The sequence below is a fragment of the Candoia aspera genome, chromosome 3 (assembly GCF_035149785.1).
Source record: "Candoia aspera isolate rCanAsp1 chromosome 3, rCanAsp1.hap2, whole genome shotgun sequence".
Lineage (NCBI taxonomy): Eukaryota > Metazoa > Chordata > Lepidosauria > Squamata > Boidae > Candoia > Candoia aspera.
In genome coordinates this window covers 107,985,886-108,004,198 of record NC_086155.1, presented here as the reverse complement: position 1 = coordinate 108,004,198, position 18,313 = coordinate 107,985,886, and the positions used below count along the sequence as shown (strand labels likewise).

General features: G+C 38.8%; 1 protein-coding gene across 1 annotated transcript in view; it reads left to right on the top strand.

Moving 5' to 3' along the window:
- Positions 1 to 18,313, top strand: part of OLFML2B (olfactomedin like 2B) — a 39,100-nt gene that overhangs the window by 5,979 nt on the left and 14,808 nt on the right. The window contains exons 3-5 of the mRNA XM_063298521.1: positions 9,960 to 10,067; positions 14,220 to 14,393; positions 17,250 to 17,475. Of these exons, the coding sequence (XP_063154591.1) occupies positions 9,960 to 10,067; positions 14,220 to 14,393; positions 17,250 to 17,475 (508 nt within the window). The remainder of the gene's footprint in view (positions 1 to 9,959; positions 10,068 to 14,219; positions 14,394 to 17,249; positions 17,476 to 18,313) is intronic.

Genomic DNA, 18,313 nt, shown 5'->3' with positions numbered 1-18,313 from the left:
ATAAATTATCCAAGACATGATAACATATAATCAATGAATATGAATTATGTACTGATCAGTTCTATGTGAATATGCCTCTTGCTTTCTAAACATTTTATACTTCTTTGACTACAAAAAAGTTTCATCATTGGTTAAACATAGTTCATAGTATCCGTGATTTCCTCATAACAAAGTTCTACCACATAGTCTGCACTTATTTCTTGTGAGAAATTATGCTGAAGGAGGTTGTGTATGTGGCAGTGTGTGATAGTTGTAGCAGGTCTGTGATGAACTGCACGGGGTAAGGGAAGAGGAGAATCTTCCTGAAAAAAGATCAGATGCATTTTCAGTAGACCCTACTCTTCTCAGCTGGAAATGAAATCTGATTTAAAAAAAGAACTGGCTAAGCAGCATCTCAACATTCTTGTTTCTAATCTCGCTTTGCAAAATCATTTTCCATATTAGCATGTTCATCCCAGCAGCTATAAATTTGGGAATACTACAAGTCTAAGAATTGAGGATTGTCTTGCTGGATCACATCAGCATACCTATTGCATTGGTGTTGGCAACAGGAGTCAACCAGCCACATTTAGAGAAACTTAAAGCACAAGGATGGCAGTGGCGGTCCCTTGGGCTTTTAATCTCCACATCTGGTACTTGGAAATTTACAGACGCGGAGAACAGAGGATTCATTTAGTTTTCTGCTTTATTTTGTCTGCTGTCCGGTCGCAGTCACCTTGGGACCAGATCCTCTAGGTGACTGCTTAAACTTACTGAGATTGTCCTCTTAGGGAAAAGAGAGCCTGTTCTACACTGCTGAGCCAAAAATGCAGGAAGCAACCAGTTTCACGTACTTGTTCTGGCAATTGTTGCATTGCTTTATTTTCTTACAAGTCTTTAGCTGTCCAAAATGTAACTGGAGATCGTTGTTACAGTTTCCCATGCAACATTTTTCTTGAAGGGCATTACGAAACCTGAGCCATCAGCTGTTCCAAATGTGAGCGGGTTCAAATAAACTGTAATCCATTTAAAAATCTGACCAGCTAACATCTGCTTTAACAGAGCAGCCAGGTGACATGTGACAATACTCATCTGAAAGAGCCACTAGAAGAATAATATGAAAGCCTGCTCCAAAGTCCTTTTCTTATTTTACCATTTTGTTGACAAATGATACAAGTCCCACAAAACTTTTTTGATCTTTAATTATTTTTTAGTTTCTTCAGGGCACAAACATACTATTATCCTTTCCCTGTAGCAATGATCTGTTCATGCAAGAATAATTCATTTCACACTTACTCCACCTATTTTTAAACATTTTTTTCCTCCTCTGTTTTATATCCCGCAGGAAGAGCCTCTTTAGAAGTAAAATATTATAAATATTTGGAAGGAGGGGTTTCTCTGGTTAAAGCAATGCTAAGCTGTCCCCCACGTGTTGTGTTGACTGAGGCCAACATCAAAGATTGGCACTTGCTGGAGCCCCGAGTCTGAGAATAAGCCTCCCATTGACCCCAGATGCTGTTCTCCCATTATCCAGTGGAAGAAATGCCTGTTGGCAGCAAAAGAAACAAAATGAAAGAATGTGCTCTGCATCTTTTCCAGAGGACAATAGAACCTTACTTAATGGGACACCACTGCAGAGAAGTCAGGGCAAGTCCTCTGTGCCAGATGGAGGAGGCAATGGCAAACTGCGAAATAGCAAATCTTGGGCTTTGCTTTCTCCATCTTACGCCCATGTCGCAAAGTCTTTGGACTTCTGAGCTTCAGGGACGTTACTCCGTTTCAATTCATGTGCTAAGAAACCCTTGCATATCTGCTATAGAAACTTCGGTTCTAATTTCACAGGTGGTGATCCTGCCCTCTTCTGGCTTCAGAGCTTAAGTAGTTGTGCCAAAGGAACTGTAGCTCTCCACAGAGAAAAGACTCCTCAAAAGAAAGCAGGAATCTGTCTATTCTACAGCACACTCAGAGGCATTGACCAGAAGGTGGACCTCATGCTTACTTGTGTGAAATGAGAGCAAGCTCTGGAAGGTTTAGATCCATTCAGAGGAAGATTGGCAATAGTAGCTGCCTTTCAGGTTGCCAGTGCAGTATTTTGGCCTTGGAACAGAATTTGGAAATCTCTTCTTTGGAGAGCTAATGGTGGATGCATGCTGTTATATACATTACAATCAGCCTCGGTCAGCAGTGCATTCTTTCTTTCTTGTATTTGTAGAAAGTCCACTTAGTTTTAAATGCATTACTCGGAAGACTGTTTCACTTAAATGAAAAGCATCTGTCAAAAATATTGGCTCCTTACATAACACGTTTAGAGCGGGAATATGACCACTGAGCCCTTTTTTTTTACTTGTTAGTAGGTCGCATTGACATCTATGGGACTTAACTACAAGTAAATGAGTTTAAGAACATTGGCGCTTGGTGGGTTGAAGAGTACCAGTTTCTTCCTATCTGTTCTGGGAATTGCAAAAGAACAAGTGTTGCTTCAAACACTAATCAGTCCAGCGTTACTGATCTGTTCTCCTTCTCATCCTTGGAACTATGTGAAACAAAAGGCATTTTGTGCAAGCAAAATGATTGCACTAAGCTGCTGTTGCCATGGTAGGTCAGGTGATCTTAAAACATGGTAGTTTTCCTGTCTGTTAATATATTATGCAATTTGATTTAGGCTGTATGTATTGAACAAAAAGCTGCTGCAGCAGTATGGTAGCTTTTGCAAGGGTTCAAAGCATTTCATTTATAATGTATGACTATTGCACTTCCATGTTATTGATGGTGGAGAGGATCAACTGAGTTGTAGTCCTTACACATCAAAAGAACACCACCCTGGATAAGCTGTGCTGGTGTAGCCTCAATAGAATGTGCTGCTTGTTATATCCTAGAGCAGTGTTTCTCAACCTTGCCAACTTAAGATGTGTGGACTTCAACTCCCAGAATTCCCCAGTCAGCATGGCCGGCTGGGGAATTCTGGAAGTTGAAGTCCACACATCTTCAAGTTGCCGAGATTGAGAAACACTGTCCTAGAGTGACTTGTGAAATCAGCATGCTGATTTAACTATGCTGTATGCTTGAAATGATACAATTAAATTGCCACTTGCTGTGTGACAATGGAGATGCTTTGGTTTTCTAGTATCTGATGTGGCATAGTGATTAAGATCCTGAACTATGAATAAGGATGTTCTTGATTTAAATCTTCCACTGATAATAATAGTAGTCTGTCTTGCCTTAATAACAAAATAAAGCATGAAAAGTGGTCTGTGTATGAAAGCACAAAGGCTCAGTATTATCATTATCCTTCTGTGCACAGACCATGTGTTTTGAATTCAGAATGAGGAGGTAGACCAAAAAGTCTACCTGTTCACTGTGACTTTTCCTTTCAGAATTTTTCTTCCCTCTGCCTTCAAACCTTTCCTTCTCATGGGCTCAGCATTTGTCTTTCAAATCTCTTCTTCACCCACCTCTTTACTGAGTAATGCTGTCCACTGTTCTGCCTGAAAACAATTTCCCCAAATCCCAGGGAGAGGCCTTTGCTGGCCAAGATCTTCTTTTCTGAAGATGTCAACAGCAGAGACTGAATCTGGAGCCTCCGTGTGTGGAGCTAGTACTCTGCCATACAGCTATGAACTTTTCCTGAACTACTTTGTTCTCCTTAAGGCACCACTTCACTTCTCCCTGCCATTATCTCATTACTGACTATACTGGTCCCACTGCTCCCTACCTTTCCAGTAGTGAGCAATCTAGGTCATTGAGAGGTGAGCTTTGTGTATTGTTAAGAACATGGTGATGGGGCGGTAATATTTTCATACAGCACAATTCACAACACATAACTTTATCTGATGGTGGAATGATGACCTGGGCTTCTCCTAGTTCTCTGATCTACAAGCGTGGCAGGATAAGCTTCTTTCAAATCCTGGGTCCCAAGTTGTTTAGAGCTTTGAATCCAACACATTCAATCATGGCTAGAAAAGAAAGGGCAACCAAAGCAGCTGTTTCAGGTTCAATATTACATATGCCACAACAGCTGTCAATATGCTAGCAACTTTTTTTTTGATCAGCTGTAATTTTCAGATTGCCTTTAGGAGCAGCTTCACAAAAGTACAATATGAACAAGAGGTTAAAAAAAATTGCGACAAAAGGTCCATGATGGTGGAGATGAAAGGGAGACCCTCCTTTTCATCTGCCCATGTTTGTCAATATTGTGCTTGAACATACAGTCTCAAGTTCATTATCTTTCCTAATAACCGTAAATAGTCTTATCTTCCATAAATATCTGATTTATTTATTTTTTAAAAAAGGAAATCAGTGTACAATATGGCAATAGATCATTAACTTCAGTTCAACAGGGCTAGCTAAAAGTGACAGCTTGGGTTGGGAAGCAGAGGATCCAAGCTTTAAGCCATGAATTTGCCAGCTAAAACCATCTCTGCCAGCAGGTCTGTGAAAGACCCCTGCCTAAAGCTTGGAGATGGCCAGTGCCAGTTGGAGTAGACAGTTCTGCTCCTAACAGGCTTACATTTTGACTCTGCTGTGATGCAGTTTCCTATGTTCAAATTTTTCTGTGGTGTTGAATGCCTGAAATGTGCCGTCATTTAGCAATGTGTCTCAAGCTTGCCTCCAGAGGGCATCACATATCCACTGCTGCCTGTGCCCTTCTGTCTGCTGTGCATCCCTTGGATTGCTGCCAGATGCAGCAGATTCCTTGTTGTCTAGGAACTGCCTGGTGTTCCAGAGGGCTAATTTGCAAGATTCCCTAAAGAGGGTTATGCAAACATCCTTGGCTCTAGAACTCAAGCTGAGAAGTCTCAGAACTAGGCCATTCAGGACATGCTTCTGCCAAGCACAATTCAAAGCAATTTATCATCAACAGTTCTCAAAGTCATTTAACGTCTTTATTATTATTAATTTGTTTAGCCTAAGGAAGGAATGATGGAGATGGAGGTGGTGGTGGTGGTGGTGGTGAAGAAGAAGAGCCTTTGCCTCTTTTAATATAATGTTTTCCAGCTGTTGTATAAACTGCACGTCTATGAAGGAGGACTAAAAGAGCCTCTTATTGTACTCCAAATATTGTTGGAAGGCAAAAAAAAGTTATTGTATAATGTTTTCTGACTTTGACATTTTAAATGGTCATCGCTGGATAAAATCTGCATTAAAAAGAGAGCAACCAATTACAAGAATAGAAGAATAATGTGATGTACAAACCCAAGAGTTTTAGAATAAATGGGATTAATGAAAACTATTTAAATACCTAGAAAGCAAGACAGATATGCTCTCCCAGATCAGAAATGTAAGGTAGATGTAGAGAGCCACAGAAGTGGCCTTGAAGTATATTCAGAAGCCATCACAGAAACACAAGGGCAGAACCCTTGCTTGAATCCTGGGAGAGGAGTTAGTAGTAGGAAGGAGCTCAGGCTGGTTCCTCCTTGACTCAGTGGGTGATAAGAGGGAGAGAATATACAAGCAGACTTGCAAGATTCCGCTACTATAGCCCATGTCAATAAAATATAGTTGTAGTCTTCCTGTGGAGTCAGTTTCTTGATCTGGTCTCCCTCCTAGGGCAGTATTTCTCAACTTCAGCAACTTTAAGATGTGGAAACTTCAACTCCCAGGATTCCCCAGCCAGCATAGCTGGCTGGGGAATTCTGGTAGTTGAAATCCCTACATCTTAAAGTTGCTGAGGTTGAGACAGACTGCTCATAGGGTGATTAAGTAGACAAAGTATATATTAAAAAACAAAACCACAGAAATGTATTCCTATTTTTATAGGTATAATTTGAGTTTCTTCCGATGTTAAATAAATACAGTCCTTTTTGCTAGTGTAAATCCTACTTTTTCATGTACGTTTATCATTTATGTGACCTCAGGTGCTTTTGTTATCCTATCTGGAATGTAAGGCATTAAACATTAAGTAGATACCTACTGAGCAGTCAGATGGAAAATTGATGATTGTTTGATTTAATGATAATCTAACAATTCCCATAACTTGAAAGAGACAATAGCTAGTTTTTGAGGCTAGTAGAATACAACTGAGTATACATGCAGATACAACTAAGTTTAACAGAATCTGTGATTTGATACACTTTTTCAACAGCAGAATCTGTTGGTAAAAAAAATGTAGCCTTGCCAGAGTAATGAATCAGTGATAATCATTTTCTGTTCTGTTTTGGTAAATTACATCTCACTGGAAGGTCATTTACAGGCACACAAGTAGTGCCCCACAATGATATTGTAGGGTATCTTTAAATTTGTAACTGATTATATAAAAGAAAACACTCACTATTCCTTGAGATGCAGAACAGTTCCCAAGCTTCTCATAATTGTTTGAGAATAAGTTGATTAAAATTAATATACAAAGCCAAGATTGAATTTAGCTTTATGAACTGATTTATTTCTTCCCAGATTTGTATAATATAATTTAATTAGTAACTGATTAAATTAATGTGATTTTTAAAAGATTCTTAACCAAAGGAATAGCCTTTTCCATTACCTAGCAGAGGAATAGTTCTGCTAACGTTTATTTACAAAATAGTATACAGATTTGCAGTATATTACAAAAATGGTAGGATTGAACAGATGACAGCTAGAATCAAAATAGGTGGTTGAAACTAAAATCTTGATATATACAGATAATACCACTTTGTTAGCCAAATATAAATAAGACTTAGAAGATCTGATCGTAAATGTAAAATTGGGAAATGGAAAATCTGTGGTAGTGGTAAATATTAAAGGAAAAAGGTCAACAAGTATGTTTAATGAACTTACAGCTGGTGCAAAGAAGTGAAGGTTATAGATAATTTTGTTTTGTCCAGCTCAAGAACAAAAAAAGATGGACAATACACTGGAGAAGAAAATAGGAGATTAATTCTAAAGAGGAAGACAGTAATAAATTTAGAAAATTTCATCAAGGATAAGGATATTTTTATGACAGCAAAGATCAGAGAAGTTAAAAAAGTGTTTTTTCCCAGTGGTAAAGTATAACTTTGAAAAATGGAAATTGAAAAAGATTGCAAGAAAGATTAGAGTCTTTCTGATTATGGATCTGGAAAAGGTTAGTAAGAGCACCATGGGCAACAAGAAAAACCTACCGATCAATCCTGAGCCAAAAAAAAAAGATTGACTTGCTCTTTGGCTCTTGAGATTGATTGATTGATTAATTGATGGTCCAAGACCAAGTCACAGAATTTAAAAATACAGCACACCATCATTATATGTGTTTGTGTGTGTATGTGTGTATACAGTGTGTGTGTGTGTGTGTGTAAGGAACCCTAAAAAGTTAACATTGCATTGAAGGGACTAAAGAGTTTCTATAAGCTAAGGCTATAAATAAAATTTTTGCCATTGCCTTCAAAATGCCTGGGTATTGGTCATTTAATACGAATACCTCAATCTCATCAGTTTATCCGTTTATCAGACTAAAGAATGGGTGTATTAGTCTGATTGCTAGCGCGTATACAGTGGGCACTTTAAAAGAATGTGTGAAATAGATTCAACCTCTATATTTAAGCAAATACATGCTTGATCTTCATATAGGAGGTTGGCATATTGACCAGCTGTCACCCTAGTAGAGAGAACATCTATACAGGCTAGGGAGAAGAGCATACAGAATCTTTTTCACACTGAAGAAGTTGCCTAGTCTGGCAATGAAATGTCTGCAAGAAAACAACAATGCTCAGAGAGCACCAAGGACTCCACAATACAGAATCTTATAGAAGTAACTGGGGACTATCCAGGGGGAGAGACTCTTGAAAATCTCAAAATGTAGTCTAATAAAAATGGCATCCAAAGCTGTAACCTCTTTGATTAAGTATGATGGGACACTATTTTAAAAAAAGGGTGATTGAAGGGAAACCAGAAGAAAGGTCAGCAAGAAATTCTAGGTATATAAAACAAAATAGGAATGGAAGTATGTGCGAACCTGTACAGCCATTATCATGTTCCCTAGACAGAACTCAGCAGAAAATTCCTAGAACTCAACAGGGCACATTAGCTATGAATTTTATTGCATGTTAGAACAAAGCCACTTTAAGTAGGTGATTGTTAATAATGAGAGTGTGGTTTTCTATTATATCTGCTGCTGATTATATCTTGCACTTCCCCCCCCCCCATGTTTTTCAACAGACTCTTGCTTTGCATTTCTGAAGCTTGGTAATAAGTGGTAGTTGGTGATTGACATAACCTGCATGACTGCTCTGGGAAACTCTAGCTCTCAAAGTAGCTTGCACAATTTTGGTCTAAAATAAAACATCTGCATGGGGGGAAAAGGGTTCAGTTGAGTTGATTAGCAGATTGTCCTGAGGATGAACCTCTGTAGTGCAATGTGCATTCAAAATCAATCCTTTGTTGAGCTGAACTTGCAACACTGCTAAGTGTCAGTCTTCTCTGAAGATAGGGTTATTGGCTATTTAAGGGCAGCAAATTAGTTATGGATAAGAAACCAAAACTTTGCAAGAATTCAGTTGGGTTTTACTTGCCTGTTGTTAAAAAAAACCAGTCCCTTGTACTAATTCAACAGCTGCTGCCTTGAACAGCAGTAAGCAGCTGTCTGGCCACTCATGGTAAGAGTCAGATATTTGTGTAAGCTGGAAGATAAATGCTTCTTCCCCCACCTCCATTTCAGGCTGCAGACATGCCACAAATTTTATAGCATGAAGGTACAAATTATATAAAATTAGTGAACATTGTGGAGGACTAATAACAGTTTGCAAGGATTACTTGCAACACTGTTTCAAAAGGATTGGCTATGGAGAAATTCAGCATGGTACTCTCCTCACGCCTGTTTTCCTCCCACAAAAGTTTCACCTCTATGATTTCTGTGTTTAAAGAGATGAAGCAGGCCAGTAAAGAAACTGGCAACTTAAAGGAAGATTGAAAAAGGGGGGGAAAAGTAGCCACAAATTCATTTACTATGATTGCGTACAGTGGAACAAAGCAATAGGAAAAAAAGGCTAACTCTGGACTGTTGAATTTGGTGTGGCATTATAAAATGGTTAGCATATACGGCTGGCCCTGGTCATGCTTCATCTTACTCATCTTCCCCCGTGATTAGTTCGAATAGCTTTGTTAGTTTGAAGAGCCGCAGTAGCAGTGGTGACTAAGCAATGCTCCTACCATCAGAACTTTCCTTGCCATGGTAATTTTGCATCCCCCCATGTTTAAGAGGGGCGGGGGGGATACATACATGCAGGGCCCACCATAAGAAAATTAGTTCAGAGGAACATGTTTGGGAATGGACTGAAAGAGTGAACTAGCTGGGTGTCTAAATAAGGATTTTCCATTCTCAGTAGAACAGATTTGAACATTCTTGATCTTTGGTATGAAACATTGTGCAGATGCTAAAGTTAGTGTTAATTGAACCTATTCTTATGAATGATAATTTAACCCTGTATGATGCTAAAAGTGCTTTCCACTTTTGGACTTCGTTCCACACTGTTAGCATTCAGGCTTAAGAATATGTAGCAGCATTTGCTTTTAGATAATAAAACCCCCGTTTTTACTGTTGTTTCTCTATAAGCTGCCTCTCTTGGGTTTCCCACTCTCATTTTTAGGGTACAACCTCCTTGCAAACAATTCCTTGTGTTCTCTATTTAGTATAGTGTACCAGGTACATTAATAGCACTATACTCATAATGATTCTTTTTTTTAAAAAAATCCCTGTTTACTATTATTATCAGAATAATACTAGAGGAAATGAGGTAGAAATACTCTGAAAAGCTAGGAACGTGTCATTTTTATGTTATGGACTGTATTATTGTTAAAGACATTAAAATAAGTGATATTCTTTCTTTAGTGGTGTTTAGAATACCAGTTGCTTAGATCCTCATAGCAACAAGTTAGACTAAGTTGAGGTTACTTGTCCAGTGAATGTCACAGTTGAGCCATTACATTTACTAGTTTCATCAAAAATGTATGCAAAGCGTGCTAATTAATGGAAATCAAATCTAAAGTATATAACCCATTGCATTATCACAGTGTTACTCTCTGTTTTGCAGCTTGCAGCTGTCATTGAGATGCTAGAAAATGCTTTCTATGGGTTAGACTTGCTAAAACTGCACTCTGTTACAACGAAGCTTGTGGGTCGTGTGGAGAAACTGGAAGAGGTAAGATGAATTCCAGCTCTTTTACGGATTATCTTAACGCTATCTCTGTAGCTGATATGCAGAAATCAAACAAGCCTATAGCTCCATTCCAGGAGAAACTCCATCTCATTTATTGTCTATATTGAGCACTGAAAAAATGATAGAGACATCCAAGACTATGTTGAGTTAGAGAATTATGTAAGTTAACATGGTGGGAATCAACAATATCAGTAATAGAAAGAAAAATATTGAAAGCCAGAGTGCAAAAGATAAACAAGGTGAATATGTGAATGTATTTCATAGTCAAAATGTGGAATGTGATGAAGTCAAGGTCAACCACTTAAAAGTTCCGCTGCTTCAGTGGAAGAATTTAAACATACGTCTTTCTCTGTAAGCTGTTTGTGTTTTTAAATACAAGAGTGTCTGGAAACAATTCGGCAGGTGAATTTTTGCTGACCATAGTTATTAAAAGCATATTTGGCAACTTTATAAATATGAAACAACTGTTTTTTCACCCAGCAAAAAAAAAAGTTATTAACAGACTGCTACCATAGCCTGTATTCAAAAATGGGAAACAACTTCAGATTTGATAACGAATTCTAATTTTATACCTTCTCATTCTAACTTGGAGTGAGAAACTAAAAAAAAATGGCAATAGAGGACTGCAGGGGAATTGGATGGTGACTTGACAGTGCGCCTGGGAGAGTGCAGTTTGGGGTATTTTTCCTCTTTGGGAGGATTTGTGTTTTACAAAAAAATTATCAAGCATACATAAGTTATCTGAGCTTTATGTCTTCCTTCATGATGAAAATTGGTGGGAAATGATTGACTGCTAAATTTCAGTGATGCAATCATGGGCACCTGCCTTTTAATTTATTTTGTCTTTAATTGTAGTTTTATTTGGACCTACCTTGAGAACTAGGCAGCCTTTTGAAATTTGGTATCTTTTGATGATCTGGATCATCTAGCTGGATTGAATTCCGAGTACCTTGAGAGGCAATTGGAGGCAGAGGATATGTGGATATAAGTTAAGATGTGAGCATAATGGAATCTGAATCCAGCCTGCTATGATGGAAATTGACCCAGCCTTGAACTTTTCTGCCAGCCTTCCCCAGTCTGGCATCTATCAGATGTGTTGGACCAATTCTCATAATACGCAACCAGAGGTAATGGTCCACTTATCTGGAGGGCACCAGATTGGGAAATGTTGTGGTATACAGAGATGATGTTGGCTAAGGCTGGAAGTATTTGTGCCCAGTTTAGGTAGGTGTGTGTGTGTGTGTGTTCCCAGAGATGTCTGATCTGGCCACAGTGACTCACACCTTAACTTACACCCAGGTTGGGTTATTGTAATGTGCACTGTGCAAAATTTGCTCTGAAAAGTATCTGGAAACTTACAGTTGGTGCAGGATGTAGCAGCCAGACTGTTAACTGGAAATGTTTTTGAGGATCATGTTACTTCATTATTAAAATAACTACATTGACATATAGTTCATTTCTCAGTTTAATTCAAAGTGTTGGTTATGCCCCTTAAAGCCCAAAGCCACAGTGGAAAATTACTTGCTTCCATATGAGCCTGCCCAGTTGTTAAGATCTTCCAGAGAGGCACTTATGGCTTTTTACCCAATTTCTGAGCTGAGTAAGGCCAGAAGAATAGCTGACCTCTGACTGGGGAATTCTGTCTCACCCCCTTGTGGTTGGGTTTTGACCCCTATGTGAATAGCTTCCTGCTTAAGTCTGGCCTTGGGGCTGTACAATTTTACATTATACTCCCTTTTACTGTTTAAAAAACTTTTGCCAATTTTCTTGTCACTGATTTTTGTTGATTTTTAATTTAGACTTTGATATTTTACTTTTTTATTATTTTATTATTTTAATTGCTATATTATTTTTGTATTTACTCTTGCTGCCAGCCACAGGCAAGACTCCTGAGAGAAGATGATGGTGAGGTTAGCGATGAATTAGGTAGACCCATGGTCTGACTTGGTAAAACTCAACCCCAGTGTAACCTAGTACTTTAGCGTAGGAAGCCATAGTATGCTGAATTGCAGTATCACTTGCTAGTAGTAAAGTAAATATAAATTTTACATAGTTTAAATATTATTGGAAGTGTGAAATATTTGTTCCTGAAGGTGATGCTTACTGCAAGTTGCATTTTATGGGCTAAGAATAGCCAGAGACGGGGTTCAGGGTACTTTCCAGTAGAAAGCAGCTTTGGAGCCCTGTCTGGGTTGGAAGCATTTAAGGTGAACCTCTTTGAGTGCTGTTTTCCCCTTCAAGATAAAAGTGGCCTCTATATCAGCATGTTTATTTTACAACAATCATAGCAAAAATATAATATAGGCTGTTTTATACTTCAGTTGTCCCAATTAGGAAGGCCAATACAATACTCCTGTCTTATACTGCAGCTGGAGCTGAAGATACAGTGTTTCCTGAAGGGCATGAAGTTTTTAAGACAGGCCAGATTTCCATGAGAGAATCACTGATAGTTTCTCAGGTGTTTTTTCTTCCAGTTCTCTTAGGAGTTAATTTTTGATCATAGGATGGCCTGATGTGGGATTGGATTATCTGCATTTTTTTCACAGCTAAAAGTAATTGTGCTGCTACCCTCCATTAGAATTGGAACTGCAGCCTATAAAAGAAGCCATTTCCTTCCACCTAGCATAAAATATCCAACCCCACAGAACGAAATAGAAAACACACATATCATCTTCAATGATAAAGTGTCACTGGTTATTCTTTAAAATGTCACAAGGGTCCTTGATTTTTTTAAAGCCATAGTCAGGCTTTTGCAGGGAAATAGATAAAGCATGCAGTCGTAGTATACAATATAGTTGTCCTAACAGCCAGGAACCACGCTGAGACAAGGAATAGGTCTCTAGTGTTTTATTACTGCTACATGACAGAAAATCCTAACAAACTGAAGAAGCGTGGGAAAAACCCAGACAGATAAACCCCAAAGGCTAAGGCGGGCCCGATCTGTGTCTCTTTGAATGGCTACCTAATTCCTCAGTACTACGCATGCGCTTTACAGCCTGGATGGGAGCCCCCTGCTCGCCATCCTTACTCATGACAATGGTAGTATACAATATGAGGGGGTGCATTTGAGCTTTCGGGCATTTCCACATAGTCACTGGGTTCATGCCTTTTAGTAGTCAACTAACAGGAGTTTTGTGATGTCAGGCAAACGTACCCATGGCTGAATTCCATCATCCCACATTGCCAGCCAACTGGCCACTGGGGAAGGGCAGGGGGAAATCCCAGAGGGGATTAGGTGGGAGATTCCACCAATAGGAAATTACCACCAACCCTGCAGCTCCAGGGGAAGTGCTGCAAAATTGTTTGTGCTGTGTTTCCTTTGCAGCAGGAGATGAGCCAATAGTTAATTAGCTTGGCTTCCTAGAGGCCCCAGGACATAGTGAGAGCATGTGTTAAAGGGCTTTAGGCAGTTATTGCATGCTGAATTTAGGAAGCAACAGCATGCAGGGATGCTTTAGTTGTCAGGAATGCAATGCCATATTCTGGCATTGCATCATTTGACCCATAGGAACAATTAAAGGAACTGTTAATAGATCTGGAGTTCTCTTGGCAATAATAGGCTGTGGCTACTGATGTGAGCTTGAACTTGCAGGAAGCATGCGATTTTCAGTTAGCTTTCTGAGTGATTTTGCCAGTTATTGACCTCAAATTGATATTGTGCTTATGGTAATCGCAATTATAATCACAGATGATTATGTGCCATTCACTGTGCAGGACTAAGCATATACTGCTATTGAACTGCTGTTGTCACAATTTGAGCAGGAGGAAGATAATATATTATCAGGCACTGTTGAGTGGAACTGATCCTCCTTGCTTCATTTTGGGAATACTTATCAGCTTCCATAAATTTAGCATATTCGTGTACAGTATGTTTAAAACAGTAAAGGGAAAGTGATTAATTTCTAGAAGGGATATATTTTTCTGGCTAGTAACTGGCCTGGGCTCTTTCCCCTTGTTTCTGCAACTTCAAGGTTTGAAGGCAGAAAGGCAGAAAGGGAAACGGGGTTCCCAGAAACAAGAGGATCTTTGACATTACATCCCCACCCCCTGCCCAACGTAAATTGTATTGTAAATTATTGTATGTATTCTGGGTATCAATGGTGTTTACTTTCTCTCTTTTGAAATACATTCCAGGAAATGTCTAGAAACCTCACGAAAGACAATAAACAGAAGAGGCAGAATGCAGAAGAAAGTTTTCAGGAGGTGGATATTGATAGCATGATGAATTCTTCCAACCACATCAACAACCATGCTGTCAGCCAAAATTCATTGCAGAGGGATGCTGCAGCAGCCTACACTCTCACAGAGGTGACACATGCAACTAGTTCCTCAGATTTCTATTCCACCCCCTCTGAACATTAGAAATATCCCTTACAAATAAAATCAGAATTTTGTTGCCCTCATTTTAAAATGAACAGTTCTATGGGGAACCCACTAAGTCCAAATAGCCAATTTTTTACATGGAGAAATTTGAGCAATGGGCACTGGATTTTGCACTTTTAAAGCCATCCTTTTGGTTTCTGTAGGTAGATGACACCTTTGTGATCTGGAGTCAGGGTGAAAAAGAACTCAGTGGATTTCTAGAGCATCTAAATAACATCCATCCTAATATTCAGTTTATGATGGAGGAGGAGAAAGATGGTCAACTTGCATTTTTGGATGTTCTGATCAGCTGGAGAGAAAATCAAGTAGGGCATACAGTATACCATGGATCTCCATCTACATAAAAATTGCAACCATCATCCCTGCCAAAAGACAAGCACCATCAAAACTCCTAGTGGCCGTGCCAGACGTATCCATGAGCCTGGCACATTATTAGATTTGTTGAGCCATCTTGCTGATGTTTTACAGGTTAATGGATACTCTGCCAGGGGAATCAGGCAAGCAATGTGCTCCAACAATAAAAATAACACTGAATATAAATCTAAGGACAAGCCACCCCCAGTGGGAATATATTCCTTTATCTTGAGAAAGTTACAGATTGAATTAGTAAAATTATTGGAAAAGCACAACTTAATAACCATTTATAAACCAACAAAGAAAGTCCAAGAAATTATTTTGGTCACCTAAGGATAGTAGAGATCCGCTCTCATCATTGGGAGTTTATTGCATCCCCTTCAGTTTTTGCCAGGTTTATCTTGGATCCACAAACCACGGTATTACAGAAACCAGTATTACATAGTATTACATGGTATTACATAGTATTACACGGCATTACACGGTATAACACAAACCAGGAGACTGTGAGTCCTAGTCCCACTTTAGGCATGAAAGCCAGCTGGATAACCTTGGGCCAATCATTCTCCCTCAGCCCATCTCACCTCATGAAGTGGTTGTTGTGGGGAAAATAGGAGGAAGAAGGAGGATTAGGTATGTTCGCTGCCTTGAGTTACTTATAAAAACAATAAAGGTAGGATATTAAATAAATAAATAAGTATTAATACCCAATTAAAAGAACATGAAAGGCATTGCTGCCTAGAACAGCTTGACAAATCAGTATATGGACTACTATATAAAGGACACAAAATCCAGCTTAAAGACATACACAAGTACTGGCAACCACATCGAATTATTATTGTACATTCAACTGCATAGAGAAGCCATTGAGATTCACAAATATTCTAACAACTTGAACAAGAAGTAAAAGAGTCTAAAGGTCAACAAAGCCCAGATCCTGACTTTACACTACACCAATATCAAACAGCCCTTAATTAACCACCAGCAAAGGGAATTTACAGCAGCCTCACCTGGAGAAACACCTAACTATCATCTGTCTCAAAGACAGGGTAATCAGGAATCAGCTTCCTTTCAAATTTCCTCACATTAGATCATTTGAAAATTCATCTGGATGAAGAACCAGTCAGGAATCATCATTCTTTGACTCCCATAAAATGATCCAATTAGATGGTAGTTTGAATGACAGATCAAACAGCAGAATTACACTACATAGTGGTTCACTTAGCTTTTGAAGATGCCGCCAAAATGTCAGAATATCAGAAAGTTCGACCCCAGCCATTTAGCCTGAAAACACTTTGACTCATTTATTTATGGTTCCAGACCAGTGAAACACAAAATTTAAAATACAGAAAAAAAACAAGCCTGAAACATTAATAATGAAAAGAGGGTACCAACAGACTTCTGCAAGCCACAGCTATTGTTAGAAACCCTTATAGTAGTTGCCCAAGTTAGATCTTGCAGAAGGAAAATTGTAATTTCTTGATCAGAAAGACCAGTCAAATTTCTGACAATCTGGTTTATGGGTGCCAGAGACCATGGGTGGTACAATGGGCAGTGTAACAATACATGGGTTACTGACTCAACCTCTGTATCTGAGCAGACACACATACGGTTATTGTATGGGAGACTAGAAGGAGCCAGTGTAAATATTTTAGTCTTTAAATTAAGCCAGACATACAGCAACTTGCAGAACTCAGTCCTTAATATTTTTAGGGTATGGATGACCATTGACAAGCTGCTTTTGCCCAGGAGGAGACTGTAATTTGTACACCATCTTAAATGGGTAGAAAATAATTTGTGATACCGATGCCATGTGGTTCTTAAAGCAAGCTGCAACTCATGAATCAGAAGTATCAAAACGAATAACACCCTTCTCTTGCTTCAGTTGGCTTTTATTTTATTTAGCCTTATCTAATCAACTTCTACTTTACTGATTTCTAGAGAAGGGAGAAGTAAATCTGGAAATATTGCTAGTCTCTGATTCTCCTTTGGTGATGGATGTATAATTTACATTAATCCATTGATATGGCTGTGATTTGCCTGGTTTGCCCATGAGTTGATGCATATGATACACAGTGATCTTGAAAGTTATCAAAATACCTTTTCCCATTAAATGCATACAGAAGAAAGTGCTGGAGGATCTAGCCTCAGGAATACTTCAATTCTATTTTAAAGGGCCGAGTTAAGATATTGGAAGGCTTTTATCAGTAGCTTTTTGCCATGAGAGCTAAATGGGATCATCCCATTCAGATATAGTATATCTTTAAATGACTACACATCTTGCTTTTGAGCTTCCTGGAAGTATTTAGATTGCCTCAGAAAGAGGATAATGGATGGAATGTATTCTTGGAGGCTTTCTGATTCATGAATGTGTCCCCTGGGCAAAGTTTAAGAAGGTTATAATTTAACATTTTTGGTTTCTTAAAGGCGAAATATGAAGAAGTTTTCGTACATGATGAAATGGCTTCCCAGCATATAAGCTCTGCTGAGTCGTTGCGTTATGCACTCCCAGCTACAGGGGCAATGAATCCAAAGGCAGTTTCACCAAGAAAACTCCACGTGAGGAGCCGGCCTCCCTCCCAACAGCACATCGTCCGAGGAATCACTTATTATAAGGCCAAAGATGCTGAAACAGAAAATTACCTTGAAGAACGTGAGTTACGGTTTTTGAAAATTCATAGCTTCATTTTCAGAATTTTGAGTGCTGTACTCTTAATAAAATTCTATTAGGCAGTTTTTCTTAATTCTTAAATTATTTTAACTTGACATAACTGTTTTTTTTTTAAAAAAAAACACAATATTTAAAACCTTTTTTGATAGGGCAAAAGTGTTCAAGACTGGTAAGAAAAGTTTGCGTGTAAGAGCCAAGGAATGGGCCTGAAATACCATGTGACTTGAAAATTATATTCTTAGAAACAGAAGCAGTTTTACTAAACAAATGAATGTATGTAGATGAGTCTCAGTGTGGACTTTCGAAATCAAGAATAATTCCACTGTCTTCACTTCCAAGGTTGTGATCTCAGATTTATTTACTGTTAGTGCAATATAGATTGTATTTTGCAGTGTGAATTGTGCTTCTAGGATTTCCAGCGCATTTAGACAACTTAGAGCCTGGGATTTAGAGATTAACCTTTCCATTTGGCCAGTTATCCTGGTTAGAGGGTGTGAGGGTGTGTGAGCCTTTCTTTCACGTCATGGATCATTCTGCTGTTGAAGGCACTTGGCGCTCTCTGCTCTGCAAAGTCTTTTCCAGAGCATCTGCTCTCTGTCACTGTCACTCTGTGGACTAGACTGCGTGGGGCTTGGAGACAGGCAGGTGTTCCTATTTCACAACAATGGCCTCCACATTTCATCCCAAATCCCACTTTTGCTTTATCTACTTGTGTGACTGTATTTTAAATGCAGCTCAGAATTCAGAGGATTAAGCGCACACACATGACCCAATTCAGTTGCAGGTTTTTGCAATTAACTGAGTTATCTATGCAATGATT